The sequence below is a fragment of the Ostrea edulis genome, chromosome 4, assembly GCF_947568905.1.
Source record: "Ostrea edulis chromosome 4, xbOstEdul1.1, whole genome shotgun sequence".
Lineage (NCBI taxonomy): Eukaryota > Metazoa > Mollusca > Bivalvia > Ostreida > Ostreidae > Ostrea > Ostrea edulis.
In genome coordinates, this window is record NC_079167.1 from 65,706,160 (window position 1) to 65,723,659 (window position 17,500).

A 17,500-nucleotide genomic window follows, 5' to 3' on the forward strand; every position below is an offset into this window, starting at 1 on the left:
CAAAATCCGGCCATCACAGCCATTGTTCGTTATCTACATCCAAAATAAACCATGATGAGAAAAAAACTGCACGTCACCCCTTTGTCATGTACATGATATGAATGAAGAAGTATTAAACTGGTACAAGAATGTATAAATCATTATGAACCTGATCCGACTAGATGGGTGATGAATTGGGCCTAGAAACCTGCGAGTTTGTGGAAGGTACGGGGCCAGTGTCAGTGGTGTGAGGGCTGCTCCATTCTTGTTCGAACTCGGGGAGTTTGCAAATTTTACTGTGATTGGTTCAGTGGCTCCATCTGGAATAGTTCCGTTTAGCTTCTGAATTGCTCGTTCCGCTTCCACTCGTTGATCAAATCTGATGAATCCCACTCCTTTGGAAAGACCTACATAAAAATGTTTAATGTAACATTTCCTTCAAAGCAATTACCATGATTGAGGCAAGATATTTTACAAAAATGACTTTAAAACCGAATGCAATAAATTGTGAAAATGGCAAATCTTTTAACCTTTGATATGATCTTATCATGAAATGGAATGAATATAAAATATTTATAAAGTTGGCAATCATATAGAGACTCAGTTTAGAGATTAATATATTCACTTGAATGGAAGCAGATGAAAACATGCACTTATCAAATCATTGGTCCATCAAAGCAATAGTTGAAAATGTTCATCATTTGGCATTTGCCACCTACAGTTTTTGGCAACATTAAGAATATGTATTAAGTTTGTAATCCTCTTTTCCTATGAATTTCAGTATGGTAAACAATTGGAACAATAATGAGACAAGGCTGATGATCAAAGTGATCATGATTTTAAGAATGTATGAGTATAACCATTTTATCAAATGGTGGCAGATACCAAACAAAAAGTAGTTTTGTGTCTGGCCCAAAATAAGAGTAATCAATCAAACTAATCACTTGATGAACAACAAGAAGATGCCTAAGGTAAAAGCCAACAGGAATATCAGTATTGAACTTTCAATAAATGCTCAAAAATGTACAAAAAAACTTAACATCTAACCAAGAAGTAAGGAACTTGAAATAAACTTGAAAGAAACTCAAACAGGTCACATAATAGTCAGTCCTGCATTTAGTATCAGAATTCTATGAAAAGAATCCTTGATACAACATGCAAGCAGACAACACTGCACGGAAACAGAAACTAAACGCATGTCTAACCTGTGTTATTATCATACAAAATTCTGGAAGTAATGATTTTCCCACATTGTGAGAAGAATCCCTCCAATTCTTGTTGGGTCATAGACTTGGGCAAGCCACAGATATAAAGGTTGGCACCTTTTATACCTTCACTACTTGGACGAGCAAGTGACACCTGGGAGGATAAAGGAGAAGTGTTAAAGCAATCCCTACCAAGATTACCAAACAAAACTGCTTAAGGCAGCTCTAAGTCTAATGCACTCTTCTGTGAGGGGAGGAAGGAAGTGTCTGCATTTTGTGAGGAATACTCTAACACAGGAAGGGGAACCACCCTGGCAGCTTTGGGCCTCCACTGTAGTCTTGAGTTTCAGTCTTAGTACCTGTATTTTGGTCATAAAGAATTCTGGATGTAATGATCTGTCCGCAATCACTGAACATTTTCTCTAGGTCCAGTTGGGTTAAACTCTTGGGTAACCCCGATATATACAGATTGGCCCCTTTAATACTTTCACAACTTGGTCTTGCTAAAGACACCTGAAAGTAAGGAAATGAAAATTGACACACACACACACACAGAAAATAAAACAAATAGAAAAAAAATTAACAAGTAAATGACAAAATTAAAAGTCGAAAAATGATAAAATAACAATGAATGAAAATCAATTCTTGAACAAAGAGAAAGGTTTTTAGAAGTTCGCCCAACTTCCATTTAACTCAATACTTCCCCAAAATGGCAGCTTTTTAAGTGTTTAAAATACATGTTGCTTGTTATAAGACAATATGTAAAATCAAATCAAAAAAAGTTTTATGTTCATAAAAATTTGAAATTCCTTATCAATCTTTAATTAAACACGGTTTGTAAGGAGTCAAACATCCCCCCCCCCCTCTTTTTTATTATTATTATGAATGGATTCCTTAAATTTCCTTTTATTAAATTTAAAAGCTATTGCAACAGATATTTGAAGTATCTAAAATGAAAGTTAAAAATGAATCATTTCCTTTCATACAAGACATAAAATATCATTTTACTAAGACTCCATCCGGCTGCATGCAGATTATTTTTTTTAATGTGTTTTTCTTAATTAATGGACACCCATAGAGACCCACAGACTAGATTTGAAGGGCTCCAAAATATTGTAAACAAGGGATTTCTGTCATGGTTGCAAAAAACATCAAAGCATACCACAATGATAAAATTTCCAATCAACACTTTACACGAATAGTTAGTGGTTAAACCATTCTATGTTTAAAGTATAACATATTTAGTCTTATGCTTATCATTCAGAGGGCAATTGCTTGCACAATAAATTTTCTTTTTGCTTTGGCTGAAGGAGAGTAATCTATAGAGAATGGACTGACAAAAATCTCTCTGAACCTCCAAGTTTATTTTCCAATAATTCTGACAAATGGGAATCTATTTTTCAATTCATGCCAGAGAACAATATCGTAGGGTAGATTGGAGAGGGAGAAAGCTAGTGGGAGCCTCGATTCCATGGTCGAATAGTGTGTTGTTCTTCACAGTAGATTACCTTCTGCTGTTTGTGGAGGCATGTCCTCAAATGTTGAAAAACATTCTCTGCTTATTAACATTGCATTGAAGAAGAAAAAAAAAATCACAACGCATTTGCAAAGATTCAATTTGTAGACATTCTGAAATGGCATGGGGTGTATTTTCTATGATGAGCATATTTAAATTAATAGATCTTGCTCTGGCAAGAAATCCATGTATTCAAATTTATTCATAAAATAAATTGCATTACTAAGTTTTATCAGTGCAACACCTGTGCACATATTTACCGACAATGCATCAGAATCCCGAAATCCTGATGCTGACTGAAGTTTTAATCAGAATATTTACCAACAGGAGTGAAATAAAGCCAAACATTGCCAAAGAAAAAACCCCTAACCAAACTCTACCAGACAACAACACAGCGTGTTATGGGAACTCTTCAGAAAAGTGCTGCTATTTCAACATGCTCAAGAACCCCTTGAAATTCAGATTATCTGATGATATTAGAAACAATTTTGATATGCAATTTGTGCATGCATGTATACATAAAATTATCCTACCCTAAACTTATATAAAATGTATAGAAATGGAAAATTTTAACATTTGAAAAACAATTTCATCGGAAAAAGACCTTCTGTTCAACACATTTCAACTCACTAACTGCATACACTGTTGGGTCAAAACTTTTTCTGCACAATGACAGATGTTGCATGTTTGAGGTAGTATGATAAAATAGTGCCAAACTTCTCACTTTCAAATGCTTGAACCCTTTATATGTTGTACATGTACTGTCAACTCCTACAGTACCCAAGTCATCAGTACACCTCACAATTCCATTTATAGATGTTATAATAGGGCCCAAAAAAAAATACAAAAATGTTGGTTTCCACTTTCCTAACCGACCCTAAAAATTTCTGCCGACCCCAACACATTTTTTTCCATTCTCAGATTTTGCAAATGTCATCACTACAACAAAAGTATATTTATTGACTTTTTAAGTTATTTATTATGCACTAACAGATTCCAAAACACAGGAACAGTTTTTGTTTACAGTACAGTGGAAGAAATGTTTTGATTCATCATATAACATTTATTTGATTACTAGACAATCACTGTTTTATGCAAAGTAGAATACTAAATCATTAAAAAATAATTTAAGCTATAAAATCAAAAAAAAAAAAAAAAAAAAAAAAGAAGAAAAGAAAAGCTACCTACCTACCTACCGACCCTTCAACTTTTTTTTTAGGTGATAGTGGAAACCAACATATATTTTTTTTTGGCCTAGATAAGAATACCATATTTCATCTACCAGTGTGAAAGCACTACTCAACTGCAAGAACTCACTACACATCTTAATACCAAAAGAGACAGTCAGTATTTGGGGATAGTTATAACAAATGCTGTTAGAAATAAAATCAAAAATACATCGTAATTCAATATGTAATACAAAATAAAACTTTGAGATTTATAAACTGTTACACTCCTGTAAATCATAAAAACATACCGTATATGCAGAATTTTTTAGTGAGGATTAAATTTTGGAATTATTAGGAAGGGTGTTTTGATCGCTAACAATTTATCCACATCTTAGGTAATAGTTGTCTTTTTTGGAATTATGAAATTGCTAAAATCAGCTCTAGCTCTCATTTTTTGGGGGAATCGCAAAATTTGTGTCTCGCTAAAAATTCCATTTATACGGTATAAAAGAATTATCTTTAAAAATATTAAAAAGTATATAAAAAGCTGAAATTAATCAAAAGAGTTAGTTTGATCCATTACCAAGTTTAGTCAAATTTCACCCAGCTATGTTGTATATTCTACCGTATGTGCACTTCCTTCATATCAAAATCTAGTACATATTAATGATGCAAATCAACTGTTTTACAAAATAAACAAAGCTGTTGCTCACTACATTATTTCTAGCAATCAAATTAATATGCTTCATAACATAAAAAGGACGTCTTAAATCAATTCTCACAAAAAATTATTTTGAAACCATTACCCTGGGATATACTGCTAAAATATTTCAGGAAATAAAAAAGCTAGTGTGGTTCTCTAACCTTAATGAGCTTGTTCTGCAGACGTAGTCCATTTAATGTGTTGATGGCTTTCTCCGCATCAGCAGGATTCTTGTAGTTAACAAATCCATACCCCAAACTCTGTCCTGAAATTCAGTTAATGCATTTATATCAAATTCATGTTTTCAAATATAAATTACATACCTATAAATATCAATATAAGCAGATTTTAATTCTTTCCTTAATACTACTTTCTTGCACAAATCTAGATGGCTGTTAAGACACTAGACTATGAATGGATTTATTACTGAACATGTGCAGGTGATATTTGATCATACATTCTTATGTACTTGTAGTGCTTCTAAAACTTGCATATTATCACTACTGTTATCTATCTATCATTTTTTAAGAGGGGACCTGAAAATATCATGCCTCTCTTTTTCATTGTCGCATTAGTTTTGAACCACACACTCCCTAAAAACCAGGCGAGGGAATTCATTCAATAAAAATCATGTATTCATAATTTTTCGTAGAATATTAATTTTTCCTGTAGGCTGCAGAGTTATTGCAACCCATACTGGGTGTATTGTAGTTATCTCTGTCCATTTGGTAAGTGTCCACAAGTTTTATTATCAACAAAATTGACCTCTATGACAAAATCACAAAATTTGATACCCCCCTTCCATGATCCTAAACTATACAGCAAAATTGGTGCAACTAGAAATATTGTGTAACCCATACAAATACACATACTTTGAATTCTATTGCAAAAACTACTGGGGTTTTTTTCCCTAGTACAAGTCTAGATAAGACAGGTCTCACTGTATTTAGTTGAAATTTTCCACCACTCTTTTTTGAATATCTACAAGATTAAACACATGAAAATGGATTCCTTCACCGACTCCCTTTCGTCCCCACTTCTCATTACAATTGTCACCATGGAATCAAGACAAATTTGCTCGAATACACTATTCTTGTCTCAAGAACTGAATCTCATATATTTCAATTTGTATTGTGGGTGGAATATTGAATTTAAAAAACCCAATTGAGATTGAAAAAAGGGAGAGATGTCAAAGTTTCTAAATGAAATATAGCTTGGGTTAAAACCCCAGTAATGAATCTTCTCACACTTTCAGGAATACTCTGTGCCATGTATAGATTCCACTGATGGATCCCAGCCAGTAAAACAGAATACTACTGGATTCTTTGGTTACACACAGCTAAATTGAATTGTGCTTATCAAGTGTTTCTAGGTTAATAACTGAAAAAGGGCTTAGCATAAGATATCTTTGTTAGAAGTGCACAAGTAGCTTATCAAATAACTTTAGTGAAGAACTCCATATTTCACAAAATCAGTTTAGGGGACCACAGCAATAAAACAATTTCCATGAAAACAGTAGAATTGGTAGAGAAACTAAACAGAGTGAAACTGTCCAGCTACCAGAACTTGTCAACATTTAATCTTTGAGTCCCCTTAATAGGTTTCCTTTAGGTAACCCACCAGTCAATATAGAAACACTGCTCCTGGTAATTGTGCAATAATTCCTTGATTAACTTTTCATAGAGATAGGAATTGTGTTTGAAAATTATAGTACTTTAATGACCCAGGACTGACAACCCATAGAGGAAGAACTAACCTACTGAAAGAGTCTACAGTTGTCAACTATCATGCTGGTCACTAAACTATAGTAAGACCAGCCCTACTCCCATCATGAAAAGTTGGACACCTTAAGAAGGGTCTCATATTCTGGTAACCCAATGCATTCACATATTTCAAGTCAGATTGTTTAAATACAATTTCAAATAAAATATACAACACATTAAATATACCATTTGACCACCACCACTGTAAGTTTTTTTTTTTTTTTTAAATACTTGTAGCTTCTAAATTAGACACAAAGCTTTCAAGGGTTCTTAGTGCAATAAACTATTAAAAGGCAATAAGAATGTGTGTTTGTGATATAGACAGCAGCAGTGAAGAATTGAAATGCACAAGAATTAAAGCGAAGCAGGAGAAGAAAAATCAGTCACTCAGTCTACGAAAAAACTCCAGTTGCTCATGCAGAATGGATGATCAAGAGAACTGTCCACAAAAAATAACTTTCTCAAAAACCAAAAATTATTTATATAAATACATACACACAACAACAGTAATATTGAAGAGATTTCTTGGCGTACATGGACTACAAATGTTCTAGAACATGTCATATACCCATATATATATATATAAAGAATAGGAACAAAAAGGGGGTAAAAAAGAATACAAAAATTTCTGTTAAAATTCTACAAAACCAGAAAAGAATTAACAGAAATAAGCTTTGAAGAAAAAAAAAAAAACCAAAAAAAAAAAAAAAACCAAAGAAATAAAAAAACATTTGCATAAAATTTTCCTCAAATGACCACTTTTACGTGTTGGAAATTTTGAAGCAATTTTTGTAATTATCTTCATGAAAATTTTGCTTGATATCTTTCCTTCAGTTTTCTGGAAACATTCTATTCAGCATGGGAGCATCTAGAGCTGAGAAATAAAAATTGCACACAAATCCTTACTCGCTGTGGTCAAGTGGCTTGGCACTTCGTACGGTGAAAACCTACCAGTAGGTTTGTCTCGGATGAGTTTACAACTCTCAACTTCACCTATGCTGGAGAAGAGAGCACGGATTTCCTCCTGGGTCATTGTTTGGGGTAGATAATTAACGATGAGATTTGTGTTGCTAGGTCGATCATCATTTTGCGACCCTGTGGAGGAGGGCGAGGTTGTGCCACCATTCTGATGCAAACTTTGGATCGGATGATGATCCAGGGACTGAAGATCAGGCAAGGGCTGTGATATCTATAATTAGAGAAGTAGGTTTTCAGCTCCCTCATGTAACATTTGGCAAAAGTTTGAATGGTTGACATGGTTGAAGCATCAACAAAGTAACAATACAAAACAAACACAAGAAAATTGGTAAATTTGATACTTTGTATTTCAAGGCCAACAACACTAAATCTTATTTAGATAGAGAATCTTTAGTTGTGTAACTAGTTATTTACTAGATATTAATATTTCATTAAGTTTTACATGGGTTATATATTTCTATAATGCATTGAATATGGGTAATAGTTTGTCAGTGTAACATGTTAGATTAATGACACAAGACAGTGCCTAAAATGGAAAATAAGGAAGACTAATTTCATTATTTTGCATCCTGTGTTTTCAATTATCATAATTATGCATGTTAAAAGTATAACCTAATTCAGCAAACAACAGCAAAATAATTCAGTGAATTTGATGTTTCAATGGCTATTAACTCAATATGTCACCCTTCCCTTTATTTTTTTCAGTTAAAAACCTTTATTTCAGAGCAACAGCTGTCCTTTACCTCAACATAAAAGGTATTGTACAGGAAAATTTATCATCTGCTCTCGTCTGGAGATTCATGGTTATTTAACTTGAACCTTTGAAAAGTATTCTCTTACACCACATGAGATTATTTACACAATAATCTGGAGGTTTTTGTTTTATAGTCACACATATATATATTAAAAAAGGAATCTATCATAATTTATAGTGGGTTAATTTTCATTATGTCCCAAGCTAAACAATAGACAAATGTAAAGGTACGTATATGAAAATCTTGAAAACCCCATATTCTGCAGCTATTTTTTTTCTCGTTTCAAATCTTATTCTTGGAATTTATAGGCAATATCTTCATGTTTACTATACCAACAAAAAAAAACCCCCAACCAAATAAACTTTACCAAATCTAGAATCCTATCTAATGATAATCTAAGTTAAAGAATAATGAATTCATTCAGAACAAAATGTTATGGAAGAAATATTTAATATCCAAATTCAATGGAGTGATGGCCAATAAACATTTTAACAAAATTCTTCACAATAAAAGATAGCTGTCATACAATAGCCCCAATACATTGTTGTATTCAGTTCTGCCTTGCATCACCCACACCCTTGAACAACAGCTGTTCCATTCACCTCTTCAGTGCTGTTCTTTCAGCAAAGAAATTATTGAAACTGATAGATGTTTAATCTGATATCCATAACTTGTAGCAAAACCCACAACTTCAGTCTCTGCCACAGTGGCTAAACTTTACTTACAATCTTATCACCATCAGTTAAAAAAAATATATATACAAAGCACAAGATTTTTTCCCTGCATGTCAAAAGTATAGTTCAACATGCTTTCCTTCTATTAAAAAAGAATAAGTTTCAAAGATTGCAAAATAAACTAATTCAAACTGTACAGTGTATCTATTTTTGAAACATCTGTCAAACCATTGAAATTATGTTTTTATTTGTTTAGAGACAATGTTATCATGGTTTGTGTGTGTAGAAATAAAATCAGTATTTAATTATGCATTATCCATCATCTGTTATTCTAATACAAAGCAAAGTAATAAAATTATATACCAGAGTGTAAACTAAAATTCTGATCAACTACAAAATATATATCAAAAACTTACTAGTTTTTGTTGCTGGGGTAAAGTCATCAAGTTTGGAAATGAAATCATTCTGTTTGAATTTTCCTGCTCTAACTTTAGTTGAACTGAAAAAACAAATCAAAAAAGATCCAAATAAAATCATTTGAAACAAATTAACTAGAATAGAATATTAACACAATAAAATTAGATTGTAAAAATAAATTATAAAGTAGAAAAAAAGTAAGTCAAATATTGTCAACCTTTTTTCACCAAATGTTTTCCACCATTCTTTGTAACAACTGACACTAGTGAATTTGTTTCGGAAGCACAAAGAATTTATATTGAATTGAGTCTATAGAGTTGGGATCGATAGTGTCCCAGAGGAAATTCTTTGTCAACACCTCCAGATGGTCCCGTTAGCCAATCAAATCGTCGGACGAGGCGAACGGCACGAGCGACCTGTCACCGTGACGAGGCTACTACAGACAGTCTCAGCTAATGGAAAGGTGATGTTTTCAAATTCATTCAAAATTATTGAATGTATGTGAACATTTTGTCAAACAAAGAAGTGTTTTTCAAGTCCAAATTTAATTCAGAATTCAATAATTTATTTATTTTAACATTAACTTCGTATATATATAGTAACTGCAAATGCTCCATAAAATATGCCTATAACTTATATTTTGGCACGTGCCGGTTTTACTGTCGTGTGTATACGACACCATAAAAGTGTGTCTAGGTAGGGAAACTAACCCAGTTAAGAAGTTTATAACTACAGAGGCCGAATTCTTTTCTAATGCATCCTAACTTCGCGTCATCGATAACGTGAAATTCCAGACAACATTCCAACAAGCATCCTCAGATCATATCGACAGTTCAAAATACTATGAGAGAGAGAAAAAGTATTTTAAAACTCGTTTCACGCTGTAAACTCTCAAAGTAATATAATTAGTGCATTGCCTTACCTCAATTGTATTTTCTCTAAATTCAAATAATATCCACAAGAACACTAAAACACGGCTCGCACGAAATCCATCAAGATCAATGTTGATGATGTTGAACAGCGCGTCTCTTCATAAAAATGGCGAAGTTTGGTGTAAAACGTTCTATTCCTGCACGTTTTGAGTTACTTCCGGAGACAGAATTGAACTTATTACAAAATAATGATCAAATGAAATAAATATATTTAAAGGAATTTACCAACGCTGCTTCCTCACAAACTGAATCTACTATTAATGATGAAGAAAAATAAAGGCAAGAATATATAGTTAATTAACCAATACGTCACAGAATAATTATCATATATTTGAAATTATCTTTCTCATATCATTGATTTGAGTAATATCATCATAACTTAAATTTCTAAATGGGAATTTAGTGGTTAAACACCAGTTTTCAAAAGATTGTATGCGAAATAAATAAAAACTATTTCTTCTGTCGGACTCATTTATGTAAATTAGGCGATCCAGTCAACTCGTGCTTTGAATAAATATATGCAAGTTCTGTATTTTTGTGTTAATGAAACATAGTAATTTTGTGATTAGTTTAGTTCGAGCACGCATAATTTCAAATATTTTGTTTTTACACATTTAAACCCCTACTTTTGTACAATATACACAATATTGGTGAACGCACGAGTCTACGTTTCCTTTTTGCACTTTGACCTGTGTATAAATTTACCACTGAATCTTGGGAACATGGCGGACAAGAAAGGCGACTCTGGTTTGTTTACAGTTGCTTAGTTGCATGATTCGATTGAAATGTCTCTTTTAAGCACCCTTTTCTGTATCATTTAGTTGCACTGATAGTTTGTAATATGAGGATGCAGAGCAGTGGCAGATCGAGTACTTGCATGTGTGCATTTATTAACCCGATTTTGCATATGTGCACAGGCCTGGCTGATAAATGGCCCTGGACTATGCATGCCTACCAATAAATTTACCACTTAGGCTATCATAAACTATTTCGTAAAATTAGAACAATATAATCCCAATGTTTGAATGTATTGCATAAAAGAGATGTTTGAGTGATGATATGATTGTTCCGATTAATATACTTGTAATAGTATCAATTATTAATTAAGGGAGAGAATGCAACGAACAGACCGGGATTTGAACCCGAATCCCCTGAATCTCTAGTCAGGTGTTCTACCAACTGAGCTATCTGGCCACCAGCGATCGAACCCATCTGTAAGCAACACTACTCCTTTCTTAAATTGTCTTTGCCCTCAGATTCTCTTTGCTCCTGGCAGGACTTTCAAGTGCAAGTCCAGGGGTGGTCAATGGTTCCAAATGTAACAGGAAGGGGAAAAATGCAATAGACCAGACTAGGATTCCATCCTGGGCCCCCTGAATCTCTAGTCAGGTGCTCTACCAACTGAGCTATCTGGGCACCTGTGATCAGACCCGCTTGGCCGCCACATTTAATATGCACAAAACTAAAATTTGGATTATAGCATGATGCAGACTCTTGATTTAGGTGCTTACAAATAATCTGCATGCTCACAAATCAGATACAGAGTTTGTTGGTGTACTTTTAATATTGATTAAGAAGTTTTTACTTGATGTAATTCCTTCAGTTTAATTAAAAGTAGATCTCTGCACTTGCTCCTTTTTACAGTGTCTTTGTGCAGTGAAAAGAAAAAAGAAAGAAAGAATAAAGACCCAAGCAAGTGTAGAGATTCAGTTTAAATGGAATTTTCTCCATATTGTTTATAATTCAAAAATGCAACCACTCTCCAGTTTTGTATCACCTGCAGATTCACTTATGCCGCAGGTGTGTGGCATCTAATTATCAGTGTCGATGACTATACCATTGTAGTAAAACGTTTTTAAGCATGATTTTATTGAATGAGAATATTTTCACATTGCATTGGTAGCAGATTATTCAATTTTCATGTGTGTTCTGTCTGTCTATTTTTGCACAATAGTGATCATGAGTTGCAAATAAAACCTTTTTTGTAATTAATTTCTGTGACTGATGATAGTCTTTTCTATAGTTGTTATTGTCATAATATTGTTACTCGCTTTATAAGGTAAACACTGTACAGTAACTCAATGCTACATATAATCTATATTGTGCATAAAAAACATGGAGAGTTCAGTTTGCTGCAATTGTTTTTGTCTTGTTGGCTTCAATGAACTTCTTAATGACAATTTATAAATTTTACTGGCCCACACCAATTTTAACCTACATTTAGTGAGTGGAGGATAAGGAACACAGGATTGATTATTACTCAAGACAAAATGGTCTAGATTATAGTTAAGTCTTTTGGTGGTAATATTTCCTATGCCAGATAACAGCTGGAGGATTGAGATTGGTAACTAGTGAGCATGCATTGGTCACACTTAGTCCTGTTATATTTCATTAATTGATGATTCCAGAGTCTTTGATGTTTTGGTAATCGTATGTTACTAGGCCCAAAAAGTCATATACATGAGGTTAATAATTCAGTTTCTCTAGTTGGTATCAGTTTATTTTCTTGATGTGGTAAATCACAATTTTTCATTATCTTAAATTTCAAGTTTCATAATGATAATACATATGATACAAAATATTGTGAAAATAAATAAAGCATATGAGTGCATTTCGGTTAACGAAAGCAAACATCAGTTGCGTTTCTAATAACATCATGATTTTTCTTTCTCAAAATACTGGCCCTTGTATGCAATTCAAAACCACTCTCGACTTGGGGATCGATATATAATATGCATTAGAATTTCAACACTGTTCTTCAAATTTCTTAATCTGTAGCAAATTTCTGTTCTTGCAAGTTGGTCTTAAGAAGCAGAAAATAAGCAATGTCCACTGGGGCAGTAATGGGGATGTTGAAGTTTCTGAAACCTGCTAATATCAAGTTCAAAGTGAGAATTAGCAGAGGTATCTGCAGGGGCATTGTCATGGTAATAGAAAATGTTCCAATTCTCTCAATGTCATATTTTATTGCCAGACATTTCTTTTGAATTGTGTGAAACAAGTATGTGTAACCACAATGGAATGATAATCCAGTTGAACTTTACTCTACTGACGTTCCTATGTGTTGTTGTGCTTTTCATCTCCTTTTTTGAGCATGCTAAGATGAATGTCTGGAGATTGAGCTAGATCTATATGATGTCAAGTGTTGACAGCATCACACTTTAAGGAAGAACTATTGTGGCTATGTCTTTTGAACCATGGGGACAGGACTTCGAATTTTCACATATAAATGCCTCATGACCAGACCTTTCATTAGGTACCAAGACTTTTGACCTAGTGACCTTTACTTTGGAGTTTGACTTACTTCTCAAAATCTTTATTAATTAACCTTGACTATTTCTTTTGAAACAAGTGGGATAGGGCTTTGTCATTTCATTTTTAAATGCCTCTGAAAAGACCTTTCTTGTATTACCAAGAATTTTGACCTTGACCTTGGACTTTGACCTACTTTTCAAAAACTTAATGGATGCCTCATGCCCAGACCATTCTTTTGGTAATAAGACTTTCCTTTCAATTGACCTTTGGACTTTGACCTACTTATCAAAAACTTTAACATTTGCTATTTCATTTGAACCAAGATGGATAGGGATTTCATATTTTAAATATAGATGCCTTATGATGAGGCTTATCATATGGTACCAAGAACTTTGACCCAGAGACCTTGTACTTTTACCTATACTTTTCTAAACTTTAACCTTGGCTTATCTTTTGAACTAAGGGAGATAGGGCTTTGATATTTCACATATAGATGCCTCATGACCAGGTCTTTCTTTTGGTGTCAAGACCTTTGACATAGTGATCTTAAACTTTGACCTTGGCTATATCTTTTGAACCAACAGAGATAGGTCTTTGATATTTTGAATATAGTTGCCTCATGACGAGACCGTTCATGTGGTACCAAAACTTTTTACCTAGTGACCTCTGTCTTTGACCTACTTTTAAAAAAACATTTAAACTTTTGAACCAAATGGGTTTGGGATACCGGTTGTGGTAGTTCAGTGATAGAGTTTTCACTTTGTAACCTGGAGATTGACCCTACAGATATTTTGATGCCAGATATCCAGTTGATAATTTTGGAAAAAAACAGATATTTTGAACATTATTTTATCTTGTTTATCTCAAACTGTGCTTTTCGGATCCAGACAGTCTTTTCCATGCAAATTGCCTTTTCCCATTATATTTTGGTTCATTTATCCAGATGGTAAATTCTAATTGACTCTGGTCGATTTACCCTTGCTTGGTGTTCATTGTTGTGAAGACACTGGCATGTCTCTTTGTTTTGATATACAATGCACTTGTGACATGTTATCCAAGGTTCGTGCGGCGAGGTTAATCATACAGTCTACCCACCATAAATAAGTATACACATAAGCTTTCTAAGTTAAGGTTTGCATAATATCTCGTTTTAGAGAATTCAAGAATTCAGAAAATCAAGTATTTTGATAAAAATAAGGATGCAAAAAGTTAAAAGCCTAATGTCATCTATTTATATGTACAAATTATGTATTTTGCATCGGAATATCTATATCTATGAAGTAACCCATTTTTTCTATGCGCAAGTAACTTAATTATAATTATTCTGGTGAGTATACTTTTTTATGGTGGGCAGTGTAGGTCATTATAGTTATGTGTGCATGAGATTCACCATTCTCTGACAGGTTTTGAATTGCACTACTATATTGCCGTTTTCCTTATCAAAAGGTTAAATCAGCACAGTATATATACAATTAGAGTTGTAACATCGATGATAAGTGTTTATATATAGCTATTTATAGACCCATCTTGGAGTTTCATAGCAGTTGTTCTCTCTATATATGCCTATTATTTTACATAAAGATTCAAGCTATAGCTTAAATCTGTAATTTGATGACATCATATAACCACAATCAATAACTTGAAAAAAAATGTACGCATGAACTAATGTGATTTCACTTGGGATTATTAGCATATGTGCAGTTAATATCAGATTTAGCATTCATGATTAAGCATTCAAATTAACAGGAATCAAGGAAACATTGCTGACAGCTTGCCCATGTAAATTCAAAGCTGTACCTGATATAACTGCTTAATAATTTACTTGGGAGGAGGGGGGAGAGGGGAAGGGGTGAGTTTACTTGCCCAAAAGGCAAGTGAGATAAAAAGTTAATGTCTATCCCTAGATTACTGTGATTGCTGTAAACCATTCACTCTTGAGTTTCATGTCAATAAAATACTTTCAAACCTCATTATCTCTAACTTGATGGGACTGAGGAAAAACTTTGATTTATCCAAGGATTCGAGATATCAAGGTTAAAATACTTAAAAAAGAATAAATGGTTCAGGGACTTTCGAGTCACTTTGACATATCATGGTATTCGAGATATCGTTGTTTGACATACTGAAAGTTCAACTGTACGTCAAGATAGCTGATATGTCATCAACTTCTGCAAGTAGATTGTGGTAGTTTTGTGTGTGCACCTGTATTAAGTAGAGTGTGGGAATGTGGTAATCTTGTGAGTGCACCTGAATTAAATAAAACATGCATATAGAAAAATGCATTGTTAACTGAATTATATGATGCATCAGCTATTTTGTCATCCATGAAATTCAATGAATCACTGGTTCATATCGATCTCTGTGAATCAAGATTAGTGTAGAATTGTACATAGCTGCAGAGCAAAACCATGTAAACAACATGTTGTTAATGTGTCTATAATAGAGAGGTGAGGACTCAGACTTTTAAGAGTCTGGGGAGTGTTATTGTGAGATTACTACCCAGACCAACTGATTTTGGTCTTGCGATAAGATTCCTGATGTTAGATCTGGGGCCCATCAATCAGTTCACAGACCCCATCCCTGTCTCATTACAGTAGTACATTTTAAAATTTATTTACATACAATTTACTAATCCAATGCTGTTGATTGGTAAACTGAGCTATATTATAGATAATATCATTTAGTAAGGCACCAGGGTGGGCATGGTTTGCCATCAATCAATAATTTGTTTGGCCAAATGTTTTTGTTTCAGTATATTTTAACAAACTGTATACAGGTATACTGTGACACCCAGGTATATTGTAGCAAGAATGAATTTGTATACTGGTATCATAAAAAGACAATCCCAAGATTGAAAGTGGAATGATCAAGTTTAGAAAAATCAATTATCCTTTAGAAGATATTCGTTGATATGTTTTAAAATAGAATATATTTGTACATGTACTATAAATGCACTCAGCAGTTTGATATTGAGGTGCTAGTAATTGAATTGTGTCTGTTCTCAAGTATATTAAAATCAGAAATCCATCTGCTCCATCTTTTCCCAGTTGTGGTATATTTGAATTGTCTTATTGTAGGTAGTGAATCGGACAGTACAGATGAGCCAGTTGTTGGAAATGTCAACAAATTTGCTGTTGTTCCACCGGGTTACACGGGGAGACCCAAGAAAGGACATCTGATTTTTGATGCATGTTTTGAATGTGGTAAGTTTTACAAGTGATACACCATAAATTAGTCTTTATTGTCAGAACTTTCTTTGCATGTACATTTACAAGAATTTCTTTCATGCAAAATTAGTATTCTCATGAATAATTTCGTATATGAACAAATTGAATGTTCGCAAAAATTAGGCCTTGCTGATAAATTATGAATGATTTAATAAAAGGAACATTTTACAATAATGCAAGTGCAGAGCTTTAAATATAATATAGTGTTGTAAAGTTTGAAATGTGAAGAACAAGTGGAGATTTTTAAATAGTAATTAATGCATGCAATATTTGTAAAGAAAATTATTGAGACTGGAAAACATGACTTTTTGTTATTGGGTTCAATATTTATGTCTCCTGTCTTTCAGGGTGAGACATGTTGTTTTTGTACTTTCTGTCCGTCTGTCCATCCATTTGGCTGTCCGTTAGATCTGTCTGTCACAAACTCTTGTGAACGCTTCTCCTCCTATATGGCTTTTCTGATAGATTTGGAACTTTGTACAATGCTTCATTATCATTTGTAGATGTGCATATTGTCAGGACAGTAGGATCCAATTATTTTCCTAAAAGTTATAGTGGATCTAAGAGGGGTGGAGGATCTAAAATAGCTTGTGAACTGCAAACGTTGGTCCTCATTTTAGTAATGCATGGCCTAAAGTAATTTGCAAGGACTTTTTGTATTACAGGTTAATAGAAAATGCGACTACATGTACTTCAGTAATTGTAATGATTTATAATCAAGTGTTCTTTGAGCTGCTAGTTTAATTTCATTTTTAGGTAATCTTGGAAGAGTAGACTACATAACAGAGTATGAATATGACCTTTTTATCAGACCAGACACTTGCAATCCCCGTTTCAGAGTGTGGTTCAATTTTACAGTGGAAAACGTTAAACAGGACCAGGTTATTAAATTGTTTGTTTCTCTTCATTCTTAGCTGTACTCAAAAC

General features: G+C 33.4%; 2 protein-coding genes across 12 annotated transcripts in view; one reads left to right on the top strand and one right to left on the bottom strand.

Annotated features, from left to right (window-relative positions):
* Nucleotides 1-10,363, bottom strand: part of LOC125669926 (ELAV-like protein 1) — a 15,282-nt gene extending 4,919 nt beyond the window's left edge. Inside the window, exons 1-6 of one of the 10 annotated variants that reach the window (XM_048904775.2) lie at nucleotides 10,082-10,363; nucleotides 9,159-9,241; nucleotides 7,242-7,524; nucleotides 4,734-4,837; nucleotides 1,544-1,697; nucleotides 149-386 (exon numbers count right to left, since the gene is read on the bottom strand). In XM_048904775.2, coding sequence (XP_048760732.1) covers nucleotides 149-386; nucleotides 1,544-1,697; nucleotides 4,734-4,837; nucleotides 7,242-7,524; nucleotides 9,159-9,206 — 827 coding nt within the window. In that variant the 5' untranslated portion in view covers nucleotides 9,207-9,241; nucleotides 10,082-10,363. Of the gene's footprint in view, nucleotides 1-148; nucleotides 387-1,184; nucleotides 1,339-1,543; nucleotides 1,698-4,733; nucleotides 4,838-7,241; nucleotides 7,525-9,158; nucleotides 9,242-9,376; nucleotides 9,522-10,081 lie in introns of those variants that run through there. The other 9 variants (XM_056163486.1, XM_056163484.1, XM_056163490.1 and 6 more) reach the window with 9 other exon arrangements.
* Nucleotides 10,364-10,791: 428 nt separating this feature from the next.
* The window catches only part of LOC125670613 (cytosolic carboxypeptidase 6-like), a 50,238-nt gene continuing 43,529 nt past the window's right edge, over nucleotides 10,792-17,500 (top strand). Inside the window, exons 1-3 of one of the 2 annotated variants that reach the window (XM_048905858.2) lie at nucleotides 10,792-10,838; nucleotides 16,424-16,549; nucleotides 17,330-17,454. In XM_048905858.2, coding sequence (XP_048761815.1) covers nucleotides 10,814-10,838; nucleotides 16,424-16,549; nucleotides 17,330-17,454 — 276 coding nt within the window. In that variant the 5' untranslated portion in view covers nucleotides 10,792-10,813. The remainder of the gene's footprint in view (nucleotides 10,839-16,423; nucleotides 16,550-17,329; nucleotides 17,455-17,500) is intronic. The other variant, XM_048905860.2, reaches the window with a different exon arrangement.